Below are 25866 nucleotides of genomic sequence, written 5' to 3'. Positions count from 1 at the left end.
GAGGTGTAGAGGGTAAACAGGAGGAGGGACGTGTAGAGGGTAAACAGGGGCCTATTCCACGTACCGTGATTAAATCTGATCCAGGTTTAAATCAGATCCGGGCGCTAATTTCAGCTTGCGTTCCGTTCCATCAATGTGGCTCAAATAATTTGCTGCTTGGTTGCTATGCAACCAATCCTTCAGAGCAAACCTGGTAGCGACCAGGTTTACAGGCTGGTTTAGGTCATACATGCGTCAAAGATGTCTCACAGGCGGAAACTACATCCCGAACGACAGTTCCGTCAAGTGTCTTTTAGGAAATATTAGTTCCCACTTTTTACTAGATAGATAGATAGATAGTTTGACTGTGTGATAGATAACTTGATATTTTGAAAGTGTGATAGATAGATAAAAAAGTGTTGTCACTGGTGCACCCGCTCACGTGTCCCGTGTCTCCCCCCCCTCCAGGAGGTGCAGCAGAACGGGTCTCTCTACATCCACGTCTACTTCACCAAGAGCGGCTTCAGCCCCGACCCCAAACGCAAGGCAGAGTACCGTCGCCTAGCAACCGTGCACACCACCCGCAGTAAGACCCTCACCCCCCCTACCCTCACCCTACCCCCCCTACTTTAACTGTTGCAGTGTTTATTCCTGACTGGTGTTTAACTGTTGCAGTGTTTATTCCTGACTGGTGTTTAACTGTTGCAGTGTTTATTACTGACTGGTGTTTAACTGTTGCAGTGTTTATTCCTGACTGGTGTTTAACTGTTGCAGTGTTTATTACTGACTGGTGTTTAACTGTTGCAGTGTTTATTCCTGACTGGTGTTTAACTGTTGCAGTGTTTATTCCTGACTGGTGTTTAACTGTTGCAGTGTTTATTCCTGACTGGTGTTTTACTGTTGCAGTGTTTATTCCTGACTGGTGTTTAACTGTTGCAGTGTTTATTCCTGACTGGTGTTTAACTGTTGCAGTGTTTATTCCTGACTGGTGTTTTACTGTTGCAGTGTTTATTACTGACTGGTGTTTAACTGTTGCAGTGTTTATTCCTGACTGGTGTTTAACTGTTGCAGTGTTTATTCCTGACTGGTGTTTTACTGTTGCAGTGTTGAACAAATTCAAACGCAGGAAGTTCATGAAGACCAAAAACCTTCTGACCGGAGAGACGGAGGCCGACCCCGAGATGATAAAGGTCAGGGTTACCAGGGTTACCCCAAAACTAATAAAGACTCAGAACAGCTAACACACAACAACCAGTAACTAGGGGGGCTAACACACAACAACCAGTAACTAGGGGGGCTAACACACAACAACCAGTAACTAGGGGGGCTAACACACAACAACCAGTAACTAGGGGGGGCTACAGGCCTGTAGGGGGAGAGGAGGGGCCTGTAGCCTAAGTGTCTTATTATTCTATGTCCAAGTGACATTACACGTAGTATCGTAGAAAAGCATTGACGCTCGCGATTCATTCACAACTTGAATGAACTTGAACGCTATCAATCGATCAAACAAGTCATCAAATAAACAATCATCAAATAAAAAAGAACAATGCTTCATTATCAGACCATGCGAGAATAAGCTCTAACCTGTATGAAACCTGTGCTCCAGTGGTGTAGTCTAGGTGATACGCAGGACTATGCCGTGTACCCACTAGGAAAGGCCAAGGATTTCCGTATACCCACTTAAAAATGTGTGAGGATACGTAACAGCGTTTTGTGACAGAACTTTCACTTTCATTCATAAAATTCACCCCGTCTGTGTTACGAAGCGCTTGACTTTGGACCATTGGGACTGACTATAGCGTCATATACCATCAACGGGCGGAAACATGAAATATGTCAAAATGCAGCACTATCATGCGCAGATCAGCCTTATAACATGTAATTTATATATATATAACAGCGCAGATATCTTTTTATGGCGTTACGAAATCCGATGTGACAGGAACACTGCATTAATTAACGCCTATCGAATTTGCGCCTATCATGCACATATCAGCCTGTGGATAGATAACTTTAGATAGATAACTTTACATTAAATATGTCTACCATCATCCGCTGTCAAACACCACAATTTATTTTTAAATAAACATGATTGTACATCTCTGTAATCGCGCACCGATGTATTTATATGGAAGGCTGTGCTTGACGATTCCATTGGACTGACGCCGGGCAGAGGAATCAAATCAAATCAAATCAATTTTTATTTGTATAGCGCATTTCTTACAAGATGCAACTCAATGCGCAACTCACTGTCGCCCTGTGACAAACGCGCAGATATCTCCGGTGTCCTGCTTTGATAGTCTAATGCAGCGGTTCCCAACCTTTTTGGACTCACGGCCCACTTTACAAATCTCTACAGTATTCGCGGCCCACCTAGTGCGCGAAGCGTGTAAAGAAAAGGTCTATAATGCATTGAAATGACATTAGTACATCAGACATTAGACATTAGACATCAGACATGGAAATATGTCAATGCGCGGCTGTCATGCACAAATCAGCTTGTAACGTTAGACACACAGCACATCGGCATAATAACGTTTTGTTGTTGTTGTACTTGTTATAAAGAAAAGGTCTATAAATGCATTGAAATGACATTAGTACATCAGACATTAGACATCAGACATGGAAATATGTCAATGCGCGGCTGTCATGCACAAATCAGCTTGTAACGTTAGACACACAGCACATCGGCATAATAACGTTTTGTTGTTGTTGTGCTTGTTATAAAGAAAAAGTCTATAATGCATCTATCTACGCTGCCTTCGACACAGTCAATCACCAGATCCTTCTCTCCATCCTCTCAGACCTGGGCATCTCTGGCACCGCACACTCCTGGTTTTCTTCCTACCTGGCGGGCCGCTCCTACCAGGTGACCTGGAGAGAATCGCTATCTTCTCCACGAACCCTCTCCACTGGAGTACCCCAGGGTTCTGTCCTAGGGCCCCTACTCTTCTCCCTCTACACCAAGTCTCTTGGCTCGGTAATCTCTTCACACGGGCTCTCCTACCACAGCTACGCAGACGACACTCAATTCTTCCTGTCCTTCCCCCCGTCTGATGCACACGTGGCAACCCGTATCTCAGCATGTCTCGCTGACATTTCAACTTGGATGGCTGACCACCATCTCAAGCTCAATCTTAACAAGACCGAGCTCCTCTTCATTCCCGGGAAAGCCTGCCCTCTCCAAGACTTCTCCATCACAGTGGAGAACTCTACTGTAACCCCCTCCCTGACAGCCAAGAACCTGGATAACCGACTTTCCTGTGCGGAGAACATTGCAGCAACGGCTCGCTCCTGCAGATTCTTCCTCTACAACATCAGAAGGATACGACCATTCCTTACCAGAGAGGCAGCGCCACTCTTGACCCAGGCACTGGTCATCTCCCGCCTGGATTACTGCAATGTACTCCTGGCTGGGCTCCCCGCTTCAGCCATTAGACCTCTGCAGCTCATCCAGAATGCTGCTGCCCGGCTGGTATTCAACCTCCCCAAATACTCGCATGTCACCCCTCTCCTTCGCACCCTGCACTGGCTCCCGATAGCAGCTCGCATCAGATTCAAGACCCTGGTGCTTGCATACCAGGCAGCTAAAGGGACAGCCCCTGCCTACCTGAAGGAAATGGTAACCCCCCAAACCCCTGCCCGCTCACTCCGCTCCTCCACCTCGGCTGGCCGACTGGCCCCACCTCCTCTACACAGCAGTCGGGCTGCCAGATCACGTCTCTTCACAACACTGGCTCCCCGCTGGTGGAATGAGCTCCCCACGGCTGTCAGAACGGCAGAGTCACTACCCATCTTCCGTCGTAGACTGAAGACCCATCTCTTCAGGTTACATCTTAACTGCTCCTCCTGAGACATCTTCTGACCTTCACCACTACGTCTCCTAAAGACACCCGCTTTCCCCTCTACTGTGTCCCTAAGAACTTCTATTGCCTCCTTTGTACTGTTTCTCAGTTTCTCCAGTAAAAAAAAAAAAAAAAGTTTTAGTAGAAGGCGATAATAGGGAGAAGGTTTTTCCTTCTATCAGTGGCCCCGGGCCCGAGCTAGATTACTCTTCCTGCAACGAATGGTGGATTGCTGATTCACATGCTTAGTATTCAAATGTATTGATTGTAAGTCGCTTTGGAATAAGGCGTCTGCTAAATGCCAAAAATGTAAATGTAAAATGTAAATGCATTGAAATGACATTAGTACATCAGACATTAGACATTAGACATCAGACATGGAAATAGGTCAAAATGCGCATCATGTACAAGTCAGACGAACGTTTGATAGATAACTTTACATATGTGTACCATCATCCGCTGTCAAACGCCACAGGTAATAATTGATTTATGATTGTACATCTCTGAAATGCTCGACTGTCATGCAGCGTTGCGTTACTGTAACGTTAGACACAGCACCGACATAAAAGCGATTTTTTTTTTGGGTTACGCTTGTTATAAATAAAAGGTCTATAATGCATTGTAATGACATTAAACTAAGATAATACGATGGTTATCATATTTTTTCAAGTCTCTAATTCCAGAAAAAGTAAATGACATTTCAGGCTCGCTTCCGTATTACGAGAGCGAAAAGAACATTTCTGTAGATGTTTCGCAATGCATGCCGGAAGGGAGTCTCATGGCTCTGAATCGAACGAGGGTCAAGATTTTCTCCAAACGGAGCCATGGAAAACCCTAACCCTAACCCTAAATGAGTAATGAATTGGGACGCCACTACGGCTACACGTGAACGCGCAAAACGGAGATTAGGGGTGAAAACGGAGCCGGAGTGGTGAATTGGGATTCACCCTCTCTCTCTCTCTCTCTAACCCTAACCCTCTCTCTCTCTCTCTCTCTGTCTAACCCTCTCTCTCTCTAACCCTAACCCTCTCTCTCTCTCTCTCTCTCTCTCTAACCCTAACCCTCTCTCTCTCTCTGTCTCTCTCTGTCTCTCTCTCTCTCTGTCTCTCTCACTCTGTCTCTCTCTCTCTCTAACCCTGTCTCTCTCTCTCTCTCTGTCTCTCTCTCTCTCTCTAACCCTGTCTCTCTCTGTCTCTCTCTCTCTCGCTCTGTCTCTCTCTGTCTCTCTCTCTCTCTCTCTGTCTCTCTCTCTCTAACCCTGTCTCTCTCTCTCTCTCTCTGTCTCTCTCTCTAACCCTGTCTCTCTCTCTCTCTCTCTCTCTGTCTCTCTCTCTAACCCTAACTCTCTCTCTCTCTATACAGAGGGCAGAGAGCCATGGCCCAGTGGAGATCATCTCTCATTGGCACCCCAACCTGACCATCAACATGGTGGACGACCACACGGCCTGGGTCAAGGGCTCCGTACCCCCACCCCTGGACCAACGTAAGTCTAACCCTAACCCTCCACATCTCTATAGTTCAGACCCTCCTCATCTCTATTAGTGTTGCACGATATACCGGTACCAACGATATACCGCGGTGCCAAAATGTCACGGTGCCTACTATACCATAAGCTTTATACAACGGTACTACCGTGGAATACTATACTACCGTTTTGAACACGGTACCAGCGGGGCAATGTGTTACCTCTATTACCAAATTCACTGGTTCTGCTAATGAGGACAAGACTGGCTCGCGACACTGCGTTCGTCAATTCGCTCCGAGAGCGCCGGAGCGCACACTGGGTGCAACGTCACAGAGCGACCGATTCGTTTGATTGGACGAGAGGCGTTCCGCGAGTGCGGGTCAGATTTCCAGAGCGAATTGACGAACGCAGCCTTTTTCGCGACTACCCATCGCGTTAGCTTTGTCGGCTAACAGGTTAGCAACCTGTTGTTCCTATGGTTCCTGCGAGCTCAGTGGGCATTAACTAGAAAATTAAAACCACTGAGTTTTCTTAAGTTGAGTTAAGTCTTGAGCTACAGTTTGGAAGTAGCCCTCTATATTTTTGATATGCCAGTGTTTGCTTTTACTTTTCAAGTTCGTGAAAAAGACCCCACAGACGGACAGACATACAGACACAGAAAGACAGACAGACAGACACACACACAGACAGACACACACACACACACACACACACCTACTTTGCTATACTCTTGCAAAAGGCCAGTTGGTCTGTTTGATGTTTCAAACTACTTATTAATAAACATGTTATTCACAAAAATATCGGTTTCAGTACTTTTACTTACCTGTAGAGTTACAGTGTAATGCATTAAATGCATGTTATTCATGCACCACTCATTAAGTTATTGTAACTTGTATAAATACATTGCATGTTCATAAAAATAAAAAGTGTTACAAAAGTGCCGCGGTATCGCGATACTACTCAGTATCGTGATACTTGGGCTGGTATAGTATCGCAGGGTAAAATATTGGTATCGTGACAACACTATCTCTATAGTTCAGACCCTCCTCATCTCTATAGTTCAGACCCTACTCCTACACTTTGGTGTGTGTGTGTGTGTGTGTGTGTGTGTGTGTGAGGGTATTGATACAGTGTGTTCCTCTCCTCCAGACGTGAAGTTCGAGGCGGTGAGTGGAGATTACTACCCCATCGTGTACTTCAACGAGTACTGGAACCTGCAGAAGGACTATTACCCCATCAACCAGACGCTGACCTCCCTGCCCCTGCGCCTGGCCTACTGCCCCCTGTCCCTCTGGCGCTGGCAGCTGTATGCCGCCCAGAACGCACGCTCGCCCTGGAACTTCCTGCCTGAGGACACCTACGAACAGTCTGACGAGGACCAGGACAGCGTTAAGGTGAGGGAGGGGGAGGGAGGGAGGAGGGAGGGAGGGTGGACACCTACGAACAGTCTGACGAGGACCAGGACAGCGTTAAGGTGAGGGAGGGGGGAGGGAGGGAGGAGGGAGGGAGGGTGGACACCTACGAACAGTCTGACGAGGACCAGGACAGCGTTAAGGTGAGGGGGGGAGGAGGGAGGGAGGAGGGAGGGAGGGTGGACACCTACGAACAGTCTGACGAGGACCAGGACAGCGTTAAGGTGAGGGGGGGAGGAGGGAGGGAGGAGGGAGGGAGGGTGGACACCTACGAACAGTCTGACGAGGACCAGGACAGCGTTAAGGTGAGGGGGGGAGGAGGGAGGGAGGAGGGAGGGAGGGTGGACACCTACGAACAGTCTGACGAGGACCAGGACAGCGTTAAGGTGAGGGGGGGAGGAGGGAGGGAGGAGGGAGGGAGGGTGGACACCTACGAACAGTCTGACGAGGACCAGGACAGCGTTAAGGTGAGGGAGGGGAGGAGGGAGGGAGGAGGGAGGGAGGGTGGACACCTACGAACAGTCTGACGAGGACCAGGACAGTGTTAAGGTGAGGGGGGGGAGGGAGGGAGGGTGGACACCTACGAACAGTCTGACGAGGACCAGGACAGCGTTAAGGTGAGGGAGGGGGGAGGGAGGGAGGAGGGAGGGAGGGTGGACACCTACGAACAGTCTGACGAGGACCAGGACAGCGTTAAGGTGAGGGGGGGAGGAGGGAGGGAGGGTGGACACCTACGAACAGTCTGACGAGGACCAGGACAGCGTTAAGGTGAGGGAGGGGGGAGGGAGGGAGGAGGGAGGGAGGGTGGACACCTACGAACAGTCTGACGAGGACCAGGACAGCGTTAAGGTGAGGGAGGGGGAGGGAGGGAGGAGGGAGGGAGGGTGGACACCTACGAACAGTCTGACGAGGACCAGGACAGCGTTAAGGTGAGGGGGGGGAGGGAGGGAGGGTGGACACCTACGAACAGTCTGACGAGGACCAGGACAGCGTTAAGGTGAGGGAGGGGGGAGGGAGGGAGGAGGGAGGGAGGGTGGACACCTACGAACAGTCTGACGAGGACCAGGACAGCGTTAAGGTGAGGGGGGGAGGAGGGAGGGAGGGTGGACACCTACGAACAGTCTGACGAGGACCAGGACAGCGTTAAGGTGAGGGAGGGGGGAGGGAGGGAGGAGGGAGGGAGGGTGGACACCTACGAACAGTCTGACGAGGACCAGGACAGCGTTAAGGTGAGGGGGGGAGGAGGGAGGGAGGGAGGGGGGGAGGACTCCTACGAACAGTCTGACGAGGACCAGGACAGCGTTAAGGTGAGGGGGGGAGGAGGGAGGGAGGAGGGAGGGAGGGAGGGTGGACACCTACGAACAGTCTGACGAGGACCAGGACAGCGTTAAGGTGAGGGAGGGAGGAGGGAGGGGGGGAGGACTCCTACGAACAGTCTGACGAGGACCAGGACAGCGTTAAGGTGAGGGGGGGAGGAGGGAGGGAGGAGGGAGGGTGGACACCTACGAACAGTCTGACGAGGACCAGGACAGCGTTAAGGTGAGGGGGGGAGGAGGGAGGGAGGAGGGAGGGAGGGTGGACACCTACGAACAGTCTGACGAGGACCAGGACAGCGTTAAGGTGAGGGGGGGAGGAGGGAGGGAGGGTGGACACCTACGAACAGTCTGACGAGGACCAGGACAGCGTTAAGGTGAGGGGGGGAGGAGGGGGGGAGGAGGGAGGGAGGGAGGAGGAGTGTAATGGTACTCAGCACTGTACTGTTGCACAAGGGTTAGGGTCTCTGTTGCTAAGGAAGTGTGTCTCTGTTGCTAAGGAAGTGTGTCTCCCCAGGTGGCCCTGCTGGAGACCAACCCCTACCTCCTGGGCGTGACCATCGTGGTCTCCATCGTCCACAGCATCTTTGAGTTCCTGGCCTTCAAGAACGGTGAGAACCCCGACCCTGCTGACCCCCCCCTACCCTCACCCCCCCTACCCTCACCCTAACCCTGGCCTTCAAGAACGGTGAGAACCTGAGAACAGGTGTTGGATGTGGCCCAGGTCACTAGTTAGGGTTAGATAGGGTTAGGGTTAGTTAGGGTTAGTGTCGCTAGTCCATCAAAGTCATTAAAGATTCTTGCTGAAGGACAACTGAAGTTTGTTCCATCGCAGCGCCGGGGGCGTTCCTCAGAGAGCTAGCGAACGAGCTAGCGAACGCACAGCAACATATTAGGGTTAGACAGTCCTTCTTCTAGTAGTCCTTGGGCCAAACCATTTTTCACTACCAAATTCTGGGCAAATCCTAGATGTGATTTTCTTATTCCTATACATCCCTAGATTATGTTTTGATATGATAGACCTTTTGGATTGGCAGCTTATTAGTAGTTATCACCTCGTAAAGGTACGGAGTGCTTTTTTCAAAACCGGAGTTTTGCCTAGAAAAGTCCCTTGCCATATCCTGCTCCCCTTCGCATGATTCGCGCCTAGCTGTGCTGTGATTGTGATAGAGACATGAGCCCTTTCATGTTCTTTATGCGCCTGAGTCTCCTAAACACGTAGAGACCAACCCCGAGTCGATCAATGATTCCTACGATGAGCTATGGTAACTTTACCGCACCTACCCCCTACCGATGAATGCCTAATTTTTGCGGTTTTCCGGAGGTATTGTGCGGTAGGTGCGGGAAAGTTACCATAGCTCCGCGTAGGAAGCTCTGATCGACTCGGGGTTGGTCTCTACTTGTTCAGGAGACCCAGGCGCATAAAGCTAACCTGGGTCATGTCTCTATCACAAGCACAGCCCGAGCTATGCGCGACTGACGCGAAGGGGAGCAGAATATGTCCGGGGACTTTTTGATGGGTAAAACATTTTACCTAATAGATATCACCATGAAACTTCCCCAGTTGATTACTTACATTGAGACAATACTTTTTTGTATTACAAGTTTTCAGAAATGTTCTGTTTAAATATGCAAATGATGTATTATCTACTTAAAATATGAGTTAATTTGCATATCTTTAAAGAACATTTGGACCACAGATTGGATAAAGACAGTAATTAATTACTATACATCCCTAGATTATTATTTGATGTGATAGACCTTGTTGGACCTTGTTGTTAGTAGTTTAATACCTTATCCCCTCTTAAAGTATGGACTGCTGTCATTTAAAACGTGTGTTAGCCTACGTTCTGTACGGGAGTGGACCCGAATGCAGGACACTGAGGCGGAGGCAGATGAACAGTTACATTTATTTAGCCCACAAGGCAGTGAAAGCTGTAGGTGTATGGAGTCCGGTGGTAGGTGTGGTCCAAAATTGGGAGATGTTTTCTGATTTCTGCCGCCCTCAACAAAGTTCTCCTTAAGTCCAGGTTTTGGGGTGACACCAGGTTTGAGTTGGAGTCATCATCAGAGCAGTGGATGATGCTGTCCATCATCAGAGCAGTGGATGATGCTGTCCATGATCAGAGCAGTGGGTGATGCTGTCCATGATCAGAGCAGTGGGTGATGCTGTCCATGATCAGAGCAGTGGATGATGCTGTCCATGACAGAGCAGTGGATGATGCTGTCCATGATCAGAGCAGTGGATGATGCTGTCCATGATCAGAGCAGTGGATGATGCTGTCCATGACAGAGCAGTGGATGATGCTGTCCATGATCAGAGCAGTGGATGATGCTGTCCATCATCAGAGCAGTGGATGATGCTGTCCATGATCAGAGCAGTGGATGATGCTGTCCATGATCAGAGCAGTGGATGATGCTGTCCATCATCAGAGCAGTGGATGATGCTGTCCATGCCGCTTTCTTGGCAGGTTGCTGCTGCATTCACCTGAAGTTGGATCCATCATTAGACTTACACTTACTGCTGATGATGTGGGTCTCTGAAATAGAGGAATACATCTAGTTTGACATTAAATTACCAACCTTATTCTAAACTAAAATATTGTCAGGGTGCAGTAATTGGGGCAGATCTCATTACAACTTAGAGGGGCTGCAAACAAGGAATCTTCTGTAAATTTAATGTAAATTAAGTTACATTAATATTACTACAATATAAAACCCTGTCTCAAGCCTGGGTACACAACAGGCTACTTTGCTAGTTTAGCTAGCTAACTAAAGTGTTATTAACTATAAATAATAATGCATTTTATTTGTATTGCACTTTTCATTCAAAAGAATCTCAGAGTGCTACAGAGTAAAAAAAACTAAAACATAATAAGTTAAAAACATAGTAAAACAACTCAAAATAAATCACAAAAATGAACACAGTTCAACAGTCAAAGGCCTGTCTTAAAAGAGTCCAGGCTCTGTACTGCCCATAGCTGGCTAGGAAGGCTGTTCCACAGGCTCTGTACTGCCCTTAGCTGGCTAGGAAGGCTGTTCCACAGGCTCTGTACTGCCCTTAGCTGGCTAGGAAGGCTGTTGCACAGGCTCTGTACTGCCCTTAGCTGGCTAGGAAGGCTGTTCCACAGGCTCTGTACTGCCCTTAGCTGGCTAGGAAGGCTGTTCCACAGGCTCTGTACTGCCCTTAGCTGGCTAGGAAGGCTGTTGCACAGGCTCTGTACTGCCCTTAGCTGGCTAGGAAGGCTGTTCCACAGGCTCTGTACTGCCCTTAGCTGGCTAGGAAGGCTGTTCCACAGGCTCTGTACTGCCCTTAGCTGGCTAGGAAGGCTGTTGCACAGGCTCTGTACTGCCCTTAGCTGGCTAGGAAGGCTGTTCCACAGGCGCGGCGGAGCCGAACAGAAGGCTCGGTCCCCCATGGTGCGGAGCCTGGTATTGGGGACCTGGAGGAGCAAACTGTTTGAAGACCTGAGGGTGCGGGTGGAGGTTTGTGGAGTGATGAGTTCTTGTAGATAGGGAGGTGCGTGTCCGTTGATGCATTTGTGGGTGAGAAGAAGGACTTTGTAGTCAACCCTGAATGAGACAGGGAGCCAGTGTAGTGAGTGTAGAACAGGGGTTATGTGCTTGTATTTGTGGACTCTCATCAGGATCCTGGCAGCGCTGTTCTGGATGTACGGCAGCTTCTGTATGCTTTTGCCAGGAATCCCGATGAAGAGCGGATTGCAGTAGTCAAAGGCATGGACAAGTTCTCTGCATCTGACAGGGTTAGAGTGGGACGGAGTTTGGAAATATTTCTGAGATGATAGAAGGAGGTTTTGCACAGGTGTTTTATATGGTCACTGAAGGTCAGGTGAGGGTCAAACCTAACCCCCAGATTTGAAACTGAGGAGGAGAAGAGGATGACTTGACCCTCGAAGGTGAGCTGTGATATGGGCGAAGACTGAACCTGGTGTGGGGTGCCAAAGGGACGAGCTTCGGATTTGTTACTGTTTAACTGAAGGAAGTTGTTGTTCATCCATGCCTTTATCTCCTCAAGACAGGTGGTGAGACATGACATGGCTGCAGAGGGGCTTGGGGTAGTTTTAATGTAGAGCTGTGTGTCATCAGCATAACAATGGAAAGACATCCCATATCTGGTGATGACACGACCGAGGGGGAGCATGTAGGTGATGAAGAGGATGGGGCCGAGAACCGACCCCTGTGGAACACCACAGGTAACAGGGAGAAGTCTGGACTTGCATCCTCCCAGTGAGACGTATTCAGTCCTGCCAGAGAGATAGGACTGAAACCACTCTTCAGTGCAGAGTCTGAGAGTCCAATGGTGGTGTGGAGGCGCTCTAGGAGGATAGTGTGATCCACCATGTCAAATGCTGCTGTCAGGTCCAGGAGGATGTCATTAGCAGTTCATTCGTCACCCTTAGCATAGCCGTTTCTGTACTGTGGGCTGAGCGAAAGCCTGACTGAAATCTTTCAAACAGGTTGTTGTGTTTGAGGTGATCCTGGAGTTGGGAAGCAACTTCCTTCACTAGCACCTTGGACAGGAAGGCAAGGTTGGTGTATGACTTGAGCAGAGCAGTGGGAATGGGGTCCAGGGCGCAAGTGCATGATTTCATTCCTCTAAGGATTTCCATAATGTGGCTCTGTTGAACCTCTGTGAAACATGGGAGAGATGGCAAACTCCCAGGCGAGGGGTTGGTAGCAGAGGGAGACAGAGAGGAAGAGCTGGGCATCAGAGAGCGAATGTTGTTGACCTTGGATCTGAAAAAGTCAATGAAGCTGTTACATCGCTGCTCTGTAGCCTCAGTAGTGGGAGATGGTTGTGGCTTCAGGAGATGATTTATGGTAGAAAAAACTAGCTAGCTAGTTATAATAATAATAATAATAATAATAATAATAACTTGCATTTATATAGCACCTTTCAGGGAACCCAAGGTCGCTTCGTTATCTAACCAGTAACCAGCTATACATTACCACTAACTCTAAACTAGCTTGCTAACTTACCTCTAAATATGGATCTGGCTGGGGCTAAGTTAATTTATTTGAGGAGGTAAACACACACTTTATTTGTTTTAAGCACTTTGTTTTAGATTTTTATTCTGGAAAACTATGTAAATTAACGCATATTTTAAGTAGATAATGTATCATTTGTATATTTAAACATACAAATTCAGAAAACAATAAATGTACCCATCCATGGGTTTGACCTTTCATCTGACTCCGCCTCAGTGTCCTGCATTCGGGTCCACAAGTCCCCTGCCATATTTTGCTCCCCTTCACGTCAGTCGCGCATAGCTCGGGCTGTGCTTGCGATAGAGACATGAGCCAGGTTAGCTTTATGCGCCTGGGTCTCCTGAACACGTAGAGACCAACCCCGAGTCGATCAGAGCTTCCTACGCTGAGCTATGGTAACTTTCCCGCACCTACCGCACAATACCTCCGGAAAACCGCAAAAATTAGGCATTCATCGGTAGGGGGTAGGTGCGGTAAAGTTACCATAGCTCATCGTAGGAATCATTGATCGACTCGGGGTTGGTCTCTACGTGTTTAGGAGATTCAGGCGCATAAAGAACATGAAAAGCCTCATGTCTCTATCAAAACCACACCACAGCTAGGCGCGAATCATACGAAGGGGAGCAAGATATGGCAGGGGACTTTTCTAGGCAAAACTCCGGTTTTGAAAAAAGCACTCCGTACCTTTACGAGGTGATAACTACTAATAAGCTGCCAATCCAAAAGGTCTATCATATCAAAACATAATCTAGGGATGTATAGGAATAAGAAAATCACATCTAGGATTTGCCCAGAATTTGGTAGTGAAATGTTCAATTTGGGGGTTTGGCCCAAGGACTATAGGACTGAACACACAACAACATGTTAGGGTTAGGGTGGTGACTGGGTTAGGATGGTAGAGGGTTAGGGTGGTGACTGGGTTAGGGTGGTGACTGGGTTAGGATGGTAGAGGGTTAGGGTGGTGACTGGGTTAGGATGGTAGAGGGTTAGGGTGGTGACTGGGTTAGGATGGTAGAGGGTTAGGGTGGTGACTGGGTTAGGATGGTGACTGGGTTAGGGTGGTGACTGGGTTAGGATGGTAGAGGGTTAGGATGGTGACTGGGTTAGGATGGTAGAGGGTTAGGATGGTGACTGGGTTAGGGTGGTGACTGGGTTAGGATGGTGGAGGGTTAGGATGGTAGAGGGTTAGGGTGGTGACTGGGTTAGGATGGTAGAGGGTTAGGGTGGTGACTGGGTTAGGATGGTGACTGGGTTAGGGTGGTGACTGGGTTAGGATGGTAGAGGGTTAGGATGGTGACTGGGTTAGGATGGTAGAGGGTTAGGATGGTGACTGGGTTAGGATGGTAGAGGGTTAGGGTGGTGACTGGGTTAGGATGGTAGAGGGTTAGGGTGGTGACTGGGTTAGGATGGTGGAGGGTTAGGATGGTGACTGGGTTAGGATGGTGGAGGGTTAGGATGGTGACTGGGTTAGGATGGTAGAGGGTTAGGATGGTGACTGGGTTAGGGTGGTGACTGGGTTAGGATGGTAGAGGGTTAGGATGGTGGAGGGTTAGGGTGGTGACTGGGTTAGGATAGTAGAGGGTTAGGATGGTAGAGGGTTAGGATGGTGACTGGGTTAGGGTGGTGACTGGGTTAGGATGGTGGAGGGTTAGGGTGGTGACTGGGTTAGGGTGGTGACTGGGTTAGGATGGTAGAGGGTTAGGATGGTGACTGGGTTAGGGTGGTGACTGGGTTAGGATGGTAGAGGGTTAGGGTGGTGACTGGGTTAGGATGGTAGAGGGTTAGGGTGGTGACTGGGTTAGGGTGGTGACTGGGTTAGGATGGTAGAGGGTTAGGATGGAGACTGGGTTAGGGTGGTGACTGGGTTAGGATGGTGGAGGGTTAGGATGGTGACTGGGTTAGGATGGTAGAGGGTTAGGGTGGTGACTGGGTTAGGATGGTAGAGGGTTAGGGTGGTGACTGGGTTAGGATGGTGACTGGGTTAGGATGGTAGAGGGTTAGGATGGTGACTGGGTTAGGGTGGTGACTGGGTTAGGATGGTGGAGGGTTAGGATGGTGGAGGGTTAGGATGGTGACTGGGTTAGGGTGGTAGAGGGTTAGGATGGTGACTGGGTTAGGGTGGTGACTGGGTTAGGATGGTGACTGGGTTAGGATGGTGGAGGGTTAGGATGGTGACTGGGTTAGGATGGTGGAGGGTTAGGATGGTAGAGGGTTAGGATGGTAGAGGGTTAGGGTGGTGACTGGGTTAGGATGGTGGAGGGTTAGGGTGGTGACTGGGTTAGGGTGGTGACTGGGTTAGGATGGTAGAGGGTTAGGATGGTGACTGGGTTAGGATGGTAGAGGGTTAGGGTGGTGACTGGGTTAGGATGGTAGAGGGTTAGGATGGTGACTGGTGTGTGTGTTCTCCAGACATCCAGTTCTGGAACAGCAGACAGTCTCTGGAGGGCCTCTCTGTGCGCTCCATCATCTTCGGGGTGTTCCAGTCCCTGGTGGTGCTGCTCTACATCCTGGACAACGAGACCAACTTCGTGGTGCAGGTCAGCGTGTTCATCGGCCTGCTCATTGACTTCTGGAAGATCACCAAGGTCATGGACGTCAAGGTGGGTCATTTATACCCTAACCCTCCATACCCTAACCCCATATACGTACATAAACATATATACCTAACGCCTTGCATGGTAGCTTGGCCGCCATGGTGTGAGAATGTGTGTATGAATGGGTGAATGAGAGGCCATTGTAAAACCCTTTGGAATAAGGGGATATGTAAGCCAGTCCATTGTTGTATTAACCTGATCTTGTGTCTCCAGCTGGACAGAGAGAACAAGATAGCAGGGATCTTCCCTCGCATCCTCTTCACAGACAAGTCCACCTACGTCCAGTCCTCCACCAAGATCTACGACGCTGTGAGTCTCAGAACTCACTCACACACACACACACACACACACACACACACTCCAAACAAATGAGTGATATTTGATTAGCTTCAGTTCTAGTGGTTTGACCTGCACCTCCTCCTCCTCCTCCCCCTTCTCTCCCTCCTCCTCCTCTCCTCTCTAGATGGCGTTCAGGTACCTGTCCTGGCTGCTCTATCCTCTGTTCGGCTGCTATGCCATCTACAGCCTGATGTACGTGGAGCACAAGAGCTGGTACTCCTGGGTGCTGAGTATGCTGTACGGATTCCTGCTGACCTTCGGTGAGTACAGGGCTAGGGTTAGGTTGACCTTCGGTGAGTACAGGGCTAGGGTGAGTAGAGGGTTAGGGTTAGGTTGACCTTTGGTGAGGGGTGGGTTAGGGTGAGTAGAGGGTTAAGGTTAGGCTGACCTTCGGTGAGTACAGGGCTAGGGTGAGTAGAGGGTTAAGGTTAGGCTGACCTTCGGTGAGTACAGGGCTAGGGTGAGTAGAGGGTTAAGGTTAGGCTGACCTTCGGTGAGTACAGGGCTAGGGTGAGTACAGGGTTAAGGTTAGGTTGACCTTCGGTGAGTACAGGGCTAGGGTGAGTAGGGGGTTAGGGTTAGGTTGACCTTCGGTGAGTACAGGGCTAGGGTGAGTAAAGGGCTAAGGTTAGGTTGACCTTCGGTGAGTACAGGGCTAGGGTGAGTAGAGGGTTAAGGTTAGGTTGACCTTCGGTGAGTACAGGGCTAGGGTGAGTAGAGGGTTAAGGTTAGGTTGACCTTCGGTGAGTACAGGGCTAGGGTGAGTAGAGGGTTAAGGTGAGGTTGACCTTCGGTGAGTACAGGGCTAGGGTGAGTAGAGGGTTAGGTTGACCTTCGGTGAGTACAGGGCTAGGGTGAGTAGAGGGTTAGGGTTAGGCTGACCTTCGGTGAGTACAGGGCTAGGGTGAGTAGAGGGTTAAGGTTAGGCTGACCTTCGGTGAGTACAGGGCTAGGGTGAGTAGAGGGTTAAGGTGAGGTTGACCTTCGGTGAGTACAGGGCTAGGGTGAGTAGAGGGTTAGGGTTAGGTTGACCTTTGGTGAGGGGTGGGTTAGGGTTAAGGTTAGGCTGACCTTCGGTGAGTACAGGGCTAGGGTGAGGGGTGGGTTAGGGTTAGGTTGACCTTCGGTGAGTACAGGGCTAGGGTGAGTAGAGGGTTAAGGTTAGGTTGACCTTTGGTGAGGGGTGGGTTAGGGTTAGGTTGACCTTTGGTGAGGGGTAAGCCCAATTTATACTTCTGCGTCGAACTTACGCGCAGCTACGCCGTAGCCTACGCAAGGGCTCTCCCAGTTTATACTTCTGCGTTGGTCGGTCTGCGTCGCCCTGCAATTACACCATCACATCGCTAGTTGGCAGTGTGTTTTCTATGCCCCTGAATCATGTCGGCCGGGGGAAGAGGAACAGGGTGACCATACGCACAGATAGGAGTGCTCCGGTGTCCTGCTTTGGTAGTCTAATGGAAGTATATTACATAATAACAACTGCTCGGATAGGATTGCGGGTTGTTTAGGATTGCGGGTTGTTTTGGTTTAATAATTTAACTACAAGCAGAATAAGGAAAAAACAACCCGGCGGTCCACCGAGAGGCGGGATGGAAGATGGACCAATCAGGACAGATAACACAGTAACGACTGGAACGGCAACGACTAAGGATCAAAGGATCCTGAGAGAATGCAGCTGTGGGTGGTCCAAAGTAACAACCTACTTGGGCCTGCGGATCCACCAGGGGAGGAAAAAAGTCAGACAAGGAGGAATCAGAGCCAGGTTGAGCACCACAGTGCTACTGATCCCACCATTGCATCCGGTGAGAGAGAGCAAGAACAGCCTCCCCAGCAGGATTTGCAACCACATCTGCACGACCCACAACAGGAGCAGAACGTCAGGTAGAGAATCCACCAAAGAAACCCCAGAGAAGCCAGACCGGAAACCCAAGGTCAAGTGGCCAAAGGCCAGCGACAAGGATTCATGGAGAAGCTTCGACGAAAGCTTACATACCACCCTCCAGAACAGTCTAAGAGGCAGCACAACGTCCAAGCTGAACATCTTCGGCCATATCATCTATGAGGAAGGCAAGGGAAGATTTGGAGAGATGCCTCAGAGGAGGACCGTTCCCAGGCAGAGTGGGGGACGGGAGAGAGAAATCCTCCAGCTGGTAAAGGAGCGGCGACGTTTGCGGAAGGCATGGAGGAGAGCTGAGGAAGAGGAGAAGGAGGGCTTGCAGAACCTCTGGAGTCAGATCAGAACCAGACTCACCCACCTGAGGCGAGCTGAACGGATCAGGAAACGTAGAAGCAACAAAGAAAAGGCAAGGACGAACTTCTTCAAGTACGCCCGGGGTTTGCTTAAGGAGAAGAAATCGGGGAAGATGCAGACCACCGAGCAGGAGCTGGAGGAACACATCAAGGACCAGCTCAGTGACAGCCAAAAGAAGAGTCCCCTTGGTTCCCCAGGGCACGTACCGCTCCCACCCGAGCCCTCTTCTCAGTTTGACACCACTCCCCCCAGATGGTCTGAAGTTAAGCAGGTGGTGGAGCATGGCAGAGCTGCATCTGCACCCGGACCAAATGGCGTCTCCTATAGGGTATACAAGAACTGCCAAACGACCCTGAAGCTTTTGTGGAGACTAATGGGCATTGCCTGGAAAACAGAATCCATCCTTTCAGCATGGAGCAGAGCAGTCACTACCTTCATCCCGAAAGAGAAAGACTCCCATAACATCAGCCAATTCAGAGGCATAGCCTTATTGAATGTGGAGGGGAAGATTTTCTTCTCAGTGATGGCAAAGCGCATGACCAGCTACCTCCTGGCAAACAACTACATCGACACCAGCTGTCAGAAGGCAGGCGTCCCAGGATTTCCTGGCTGCGTGGAGCACTCAGCTATGATCTGGGAACAGATCCAGACAGCGAAGCGGAGCAAATCAGACCTGCACGTCGTTTGGCTGGACCTTGCAAACGCCTATGGGTCTGTTCCCCACCAGCTCATCCACTTTGCCCTCAAATTCTTCCACATACCACCGTGCATCCAGAGCCTAGTAGAAACCTACTTTAACAACTTCCATGTATGCTACACAAGCACGACGTCCCTGTCACTGCTCCACCACCTCGAGATGTTCCGGGATTAAAGGAGCGAAACATCAGTGAAGGGCACCGTCGGAGGTGCGACAGGCAGCAATGCCCAGCAGGTATACCCACCTGTGCTTTCATCAAATAAGTGCCATAGCTGTAAATAAAACATGGAAATAGGTCATGCACGTCTATCATGCACACATCAGCCTAACTTAGATAGATAACTTTACATTAAATATGTCTACCATCATCCGCTGTCAAACGCCACAGGTAATCATTTATTTCTAAATAAACAGGATTGTACATCTCGTAAATGTGAATCGCGCTCCTTATGGGAAGGCTGAGCTTGACGCTTCTTGTTGTAAAGAAAATGTCTAATGCATTGAAATGACATTAAACTAAAGCCCGGTACACACAAGGATTTTCAAAGTCTTAACAGATTTTTTATCTGAGACAGACATGAAGATAAAATATCTTGGATTGAACAGCCTTGATCGTATTGCATGTGGTGTGCGCCGATATTCCCATTTCAGCACCCCACAGACATAAAGATTATCGTTACGCCAGTCTAGAGTCTCGTTCCCCAAGCCAGAAACCTCGCGTGATCAAACGTGATCTAACGTAGTACCCTGACTGACCTGTACGAGGCAGCCATGTGTGACGGGGCAAATAAAGTGCTGAAGAACGAAAAGAAGTCAGCTCGCTTCTTGATTGGCTACATTCCATCCACGTCACAATCGGACTCGTGAGCAGGGTTGCCAGATGGGATTGACACTTTCCACCCTAACCACAGTCTAAAACCGCTAATTCCACCCAAAAAAACCGAGCCCATCTGGCAACCCGAGTCGGGAGTTGTTGGGAGTCGGGAGTTGCCCACACACAAGGATTTTTGGTCGTAAATATTGAACACGTTTAACATTTACGATTGTCGGCCCCGACCATTTTCCGAGCAGATTGTTGGGAGAAATGGACTCTTAACACACCTCACACCACAGGATAATCTTGTAGGATCATCTTTAGAGCCATCCGATAATCGGGCGTTTGCTGTCCTTGGTCGGAAGGGGGAAAATCGGCCCAAAATCGGACAGATTATCTGTGTGTGTACCCGGCTTAAGATAATAAGATGGTTATCATAATTTTTTAAATCTTTATTAATAAGTAATTACAGAAAAAGTAAATGACATTTCTGTCATGGCTTCCGCATTTAGGCCTACGAGAGAGTCGGAATCATGTGACTACCAAGCGGACCAATCACAGTTCTTACGGTCTGCGTAGGTGTGCCGCGTAGTTACATTTTTGGAGAGGTGCGCGACAAGCTACAGCGTAAATTGGTTGACCTTTGGTGGGTGGTGGGTTAGGGTTAGGGTTGACCTTTGGTGGGTTAGGGTTAGGGTTGACCTTTGGTGGGTTAGGGTTGGGGTAGAAGAAAGGTGCTTGAAATGGATGTTTCAGAAGGTGTGGGAACCCTGTGCTTGTTTAGAGTTGTCTGACGGTCTCTGCTTCCTGTCTGACGGACACTGCTTCCTGCTGGGCTAGGGTTAGGGTTTGACGGTCTCTCTGATTGGCTCCCCAGGCTTCATCACCATGACGCCCCAGCTGTTCATCAACTACAAGATGAAGTCTGTGGCCCACCTGCCCTGGAGGATGCTGACCTACAAGGCCCTGAACACCTTCATAGACGACCTGTTCGCCTTCGTCATCAAGATGCCCATGATGTACAGAATAGGCTGCCTCAGGGATGGTACGTACCTCCTCCCTCCTCCCTCCCATGATGTACAGAATAGGCTGCCTCAGGGATGGTACGTACCTCCTCCCTCCTCCCTCCTTCCTCCCTCCCTCCCATGATGTACAGAATAGGCTGCCTCAGGGATGGTACGTACCTCCTCCCTCCTCCCTCCCTCCCATGATGTACAGAATAGGCTGCCTCAGGGATGGTACGTACCTCCTCCCTCCTTTCTCCCTCCCTCCCATGATGTACAGAATAGGCTGCCTCAGGGATGGTACGTACCTCCTCCCTCCCTCCTCCCTCCTCCTCCCTCCTTTCTCCCTCCCTCCCATGATGTACAGAATAGGCTGCCTCAGGGATGGTACGTACCGTATTTTCCGGAGTATAAGTCGCATCAGTCGAAAAATGCGACATTAAGAGGAAAAAAACATATATAAGTCGCAGTCAAGTTATTTAGAAATATATTTCACAAAATCCAAGACCAAGAACAGACATTTAATCTGGAAAGGCAAGTTTATTCAACTACACAATAGCACACAGAACAACAGGCTGAATAGAAGTCTGGTATGTTAACATAACACATTAACAGTTATTCAGCAACACAATAGCATAAAGAACATACCTGGGAGGCTGAATAGGCTAAATGAACATAACAAGCCAGCGAGTCCAACAAGCAAGTTACCAGTAAGCAAGTTCACCATAAGTATAAGTCGCAGGACCAGCCAAACTATGAAAAAAAGCGCGACTTATAGTCCGGAAAATACGGTACCTCCTCTCTCCTCCCTCCTCCCTCCCTCCCTCCTCCCTCCCATGATGTACAGACGTACCCCCTCTCTCCCTCTCTGATTGGACAGTTTCTCCTCCACACAGACGTGGTGTTCTTCGTCTACCTGTACCAGCGGTGGATCTACCGGGTCGACCCCAACCGGGTCAACGAGTTCGGCACCAGCGGCGCGGACCCGGCCCAGGGGGGGGCCCCCGGGGACCCCGCCCCCCAGGACAGCACGGCCGCCCTGCCCGCGCTCACAGACAAGCCAGAGGAGGAGAAGAAGAATGACTAGATGTCCATGTTGCCAGGGGGAGAACCCGAAGGAGGCGTTGTTGTTGTTTTGGTCATGGACACTACTGTCAACTCTCCCTGTAATGTGTATGTGTGTGTGGGGGGTGGGGGGTCTGGGAGTAATGTGTGTGTGAGGGGAGGGGTGGTTATGTATGTGTGTGTGGGGGGAGGGGGGGTAATGTATGTATGTGTGTGTGGGGGGTGGGGGGTCCGCAGTGAGTGATATTTAACATAGACCTCCTAATTCTATTTCTCTATTCCCCGTCTCTTGTTTTGCAGTTTTCAAGTGAAGTAAAACAGAAATGTGATGTACTGTATATGTATGTGATTCTATACTATGATTTTATAAATGGGTAACGGTGATTGTTTCAGAGGTCAGGTTGAGATGGGGGCGGCAGTGTGGAGCGGAGGGGTGGCAGTACCAACCACTATGTTTTAAATGGAGGAGGGAGGGAGGGGAGGAAGAGGAAGAGGAGGAGGAGGAGGAGGAGGAGGCCTTGTGAAGCTTTGCTCCGTCTGGATTCCTTGTGAATTGTTTTCATTCCATGTGTGAGCGCAGGGGGTCGGCAGGGGGGGGTCGGCAGGGGGGGGCGGGGTACCTCCTGCAACCTCCTGGAAACTGGAAGGGTCCAGAGCCAAGATGGATGAGCCTGTCCTAACTAACCCATGACAGACAGACGACCCTCATTTTTAAACAAACGGTTGATGTTCCAAACTTGAAAACATAATAATTAAAAAATAATTAAACATTATAATAAATTTAAAAAATATAAGCCTTGTAGGTATTAATATAAATGTATATTAATATTATTGATAATGATAACTTGCTTTTTGGATTTTTCTTTTGTTATTTTCAGTCACTGAATTTTTGTAACTGAAACTGTACAGAACCCCAGCCTGTAAATGTTGATGTTGATGATGTCATCAGCCTGTCTAGCAGCAGCTGATTTATGTTTGAGTTGATCTGTTGCGTTCACTCCAGCCAGGACCACCTGACCAGATACCGTGTCTGTGTGTGTCTGTGTGTGTGAGAGGAAATCGTCTTTCTCTGTGTAACTGCTCTGATGAGGCTTCTGTGATGGTACATAATATTACATTATTACACTCATGTTTATAGTAAAGCATCAGTGCGATTTAAAAGGTCTGCAGAACTTATTTATTCCTGCCAGCACTTAACTGGCCACTGAGGAAAAGGTTTGACTGAGAGGTGACGTGTTATTTTACTGAGGTGAGACGTGTTATTTTACTGAGGTGAGACGTGTTATTTTACTGAGAGGTGACGTGTTATTTTACTGAGAGGTGACGTGTTATTTTACTGAGAGGTGACGTGTTATTTTACTGCAGAGCTACAATGTCAGTGGTGAGTAATTCATGCATGAGTGGACAGTTGATGCACCTCTATTCTGCCTCTGACCAGAGGTCCTTGTTCAGCCAGCAGGATCAGGTAAATGACCAGATGTTTACCGGTGTTTACAGTTAAAATTCGTGCCCCACGGTGGTGTAGCGGTCTAAGCACTGGCCACTAGTGCATGCTGCCCACCGGGGACTGGGTTCGAATCCCAGCTCGCCAGATCCGGATATGGCTGGGGCACACACGGGGAGCGACATATTGGGTGGCCGCTCCCGAGGGCGGGTATAGGAGTATTTCCGGACAAGGATCCGTCGCGCAACACCGCCCCCTAGGTGCCGGAATAACGGTGCTGGGCTCGAGGAGCCAGTCAGCTAGTCTGCCTGGCGGCCTCCTCTGGGACTGCCGGCCACGGGGTCGTGCGGCGGATCCTATGCAATAGGCAGGGGATAATTGGATGCTAGGTTGGGTTCAATTGGCTACCAAATTGGGTGAAAAAGGGATAAAATCGAAAAAATAAATAAATAAAGAGTCACAGCTAGAAGCGAGTTTCGGGAAATTACGCACGTTTACATTTGTATATCATAAATGTAAAGGAGTTACATTCATGGTAGGGGTAAAGGTGTTACATTCATAGGAGTGTAAAGGAGTTACATTCATAGGAGGGTAAAGGAGTTACATTCATAGGAGGGTAAAGGAGTTACATTCATAGGAGGGTAAAGGATCTCACGACTCTCTGTAGCGCATTCCTCTCTGCGGCTGTGCAGCTGGAGAACCAGATGCAGATGCAGTAGGTGAGGATGCTCTCCACTGCGCAGCGGTAGAAGGCCACCAGCATCTCCTGTCCGATGTGGTCTTTCCTGAGGACTCTCAGGAAGAAGAGCCGCTGTTGTGCCTTCTTGATGATGGCTGCTGTGTTGTTCTTCCAGGACAGGTCATCCTGTATGTGCACCCCCAGGAATCGGAGGGTTGAGACTCTCTCCACGCTCCCTCCATCGACGAGCAGGGGCTGGACCTCAGATTTTTTCCTCCTGAAGTCCACGATGATTTCCTGGGTCTTTGACTGGTTCAGCAGCAGGTTGTTAACCTTGCACAGCTTGCTCAGCTGCTCTACCTCATCCCTGTACGCCGCCTCGTCCCCCCCCCCGAGATGCAGCCCACCACGGTGGTGTCGTCTGCAAACTTTACGATGGAGTTGCTGGGGTGGACGGGGGTGAAGTCGTAGGTGTAGAGGTTGTAGAGGATGGGGCTTAGCACACAGCCCTGGGGGGACCCAGTGCTGAGTCTGAGGGCTGTGGAGGTGTGGGAGCCCACCCGCACCCTCTGGGGGCGGTCAGACAGGAAGTCCTTGATCCATGCACATATAGAGTGTGATAGTCCCAGGTCTAGTAGTTTGGTCACTAGCCTGTCTGGAAGGATGGTGTTGAAGGCAGAGCTGAAGTCCACAAAGAGCAGTCTTGCGTAGCTGTTTCCCCTCTCCAGGTGGGATAGAGTGGAGTGGAGAGTCGTCGCGATGGCGTCCTCTGTGGACCTGTGGGCTCTGTAGGCGAACTGGTATGGATCCAGGTTGGGCGGGAGGCGTGTGACTATGTGGGCCCGGACTAGTCTCTCGAAGCACTTCATGATGATTGGTGTTGGCGAGCGGACAATTGGCTACTACAATGTTGGCGAGCGGACAATTGGCTACTACAATGTACAATGTCGCCAAAATCAACTAGGCCTATCTAATGTTCGAATACGAATCTACAAATATTAATCTGCGTATATTTATGGTACAACCGTCTTGCCTGTTGTGTATTATTATCATTGCCGACACAGGTCTATGAACATCTGATAATAAGGTGAAGGGCAGTATTATCCATCTTTACTTTATTGGGTGAATAAACTCAATATGAATGATTGTACAGTTGTCTATAGGCAAGAATGGGCTTTAGTTGGCGAGCGGACATGCCACATATCATCCCTGTACCTCCATCCCACATGTATTCATCATCATATTTTTCAATTTATCTTGTATTGTCTGAACGAACATTTATTTCGCCATATTACGTGACTTAGGCACCGTAGGTTTTTGTGAACGGGACGATCAGAAAGAGATTAGTTTACCACGAAACAAGGAATGCAAAATCAAAAAACCAACGCATTACATTGGCCGTCCTATTGAGATGATAACAGTTTACAGATTGAACTCATTATCACTATTAGGCTACCGAGTCTCGATCTCAAATGGCATTCAATTGTCAGGATTCATCTTTGATAAACAATGGCCTACTAATTACATCCCATTGAGTATGTTTGCATATGAACACACTTATTCCTATGTAGCCTATTGCATTATTTTCATACATAATATGAACAATGCGCAGCTTTCCGAGAGCCCACGGCGCATGAGAGTAAAGTTAACGTTTTATATTATATTCTTTGAACAACAGAACGGGACAGGCGCGAGAAACTGCCATAATATATCATACATATATCTGCCATCCCACACCTTACCTCCATCCCACATGTAGCCTATTTATCATAATATGTTTCAATATGCCTCCATAGCAGTCTACACGATTTAGCTAGGCTATATCTATAATTATATTATGAGTGGGACTGCTCAGAATAATAATAATAATACATTATATACCAGTGTTTCCTCCAGGAATGTTTACATTAGTGGCGGAGAGCCCTATCCGCCACTAATAAAAAACGTTGTTT

The 25866-nt window shown here is 49.2% G+C and overlaps 1 protein-coding gene across 1 annotated transcript in view; it reads left to right on the top strand.

Moving 5' to 3' along the window:
* The window catches only part of clptm1 (CLPTM1 regulator of GABA type A receptor forward trafficking), a 39845-nt gene extending 17960 nt beyond the window's left edge, over nucleotides 1–21885 (top strand). Inside the window, exons 5-14 of the mRNA XM_080551318.1 lie at nucleotides 448–565; nucleotides 1084–1169; nucleotides 5190–5310; nucleotides 6442–6686; nucleotides 8535–8628; nucleotides 15437–15627; nucleotides 15835–15930; nucleotides 16085–16220; nucleotides 20600–20767; nucleotides 21623–21885. Of these exons, the coding sequence (XP_080407444.1) occupies nucleotides 448–565; nucleotides 1084–1169; nucleotides 5190–5310; nucleotides 6442–6686; nucleotides 8535–8628; nucleotides 15437–15627; nucleotides 15835–15930; nucleotides 16085–16220; nucleotides 20600–20767; nucleotides 21623–21813 (1446 nt within the window). The 3' untranslated portion in view covers nucleotides 21814–21885. The remainder of the gene's footprint in view (nucleotides 1–447; nucleotides 566–1083; nucleotides 1170–5189; nucleotides 5311–6441; nucleotides 6687–8534; nucleotides 8629–15436; nucleotides 15628–15834; nucleotides 15931–16084; nucleotides 16221–20599; nucleotides 20768–21622) is intronic.
* The last annotated feature ends 3981 nt before the right edge of the window (nucleotides 21886–25866 follow it).

Source organism: Nansenia antarctica, assembly GCF_963989245.1.
Source record: "Nansenia antarctica genome assembly, contig: SCAFFOLD_150, whole genome shotgun sequence".
Lineage (NCBI taxonomy): Eukaryota > Metazoa > Chordata > Actinopteri > Argentiniformes > Microstomatidae > Nansenia > Nansenia antarctica.
The sequence above is the reverse complement of the archived record's forward strand: the minus strand, read 5'-3'. Positions and strand labels throughout refer to the sequence as shown.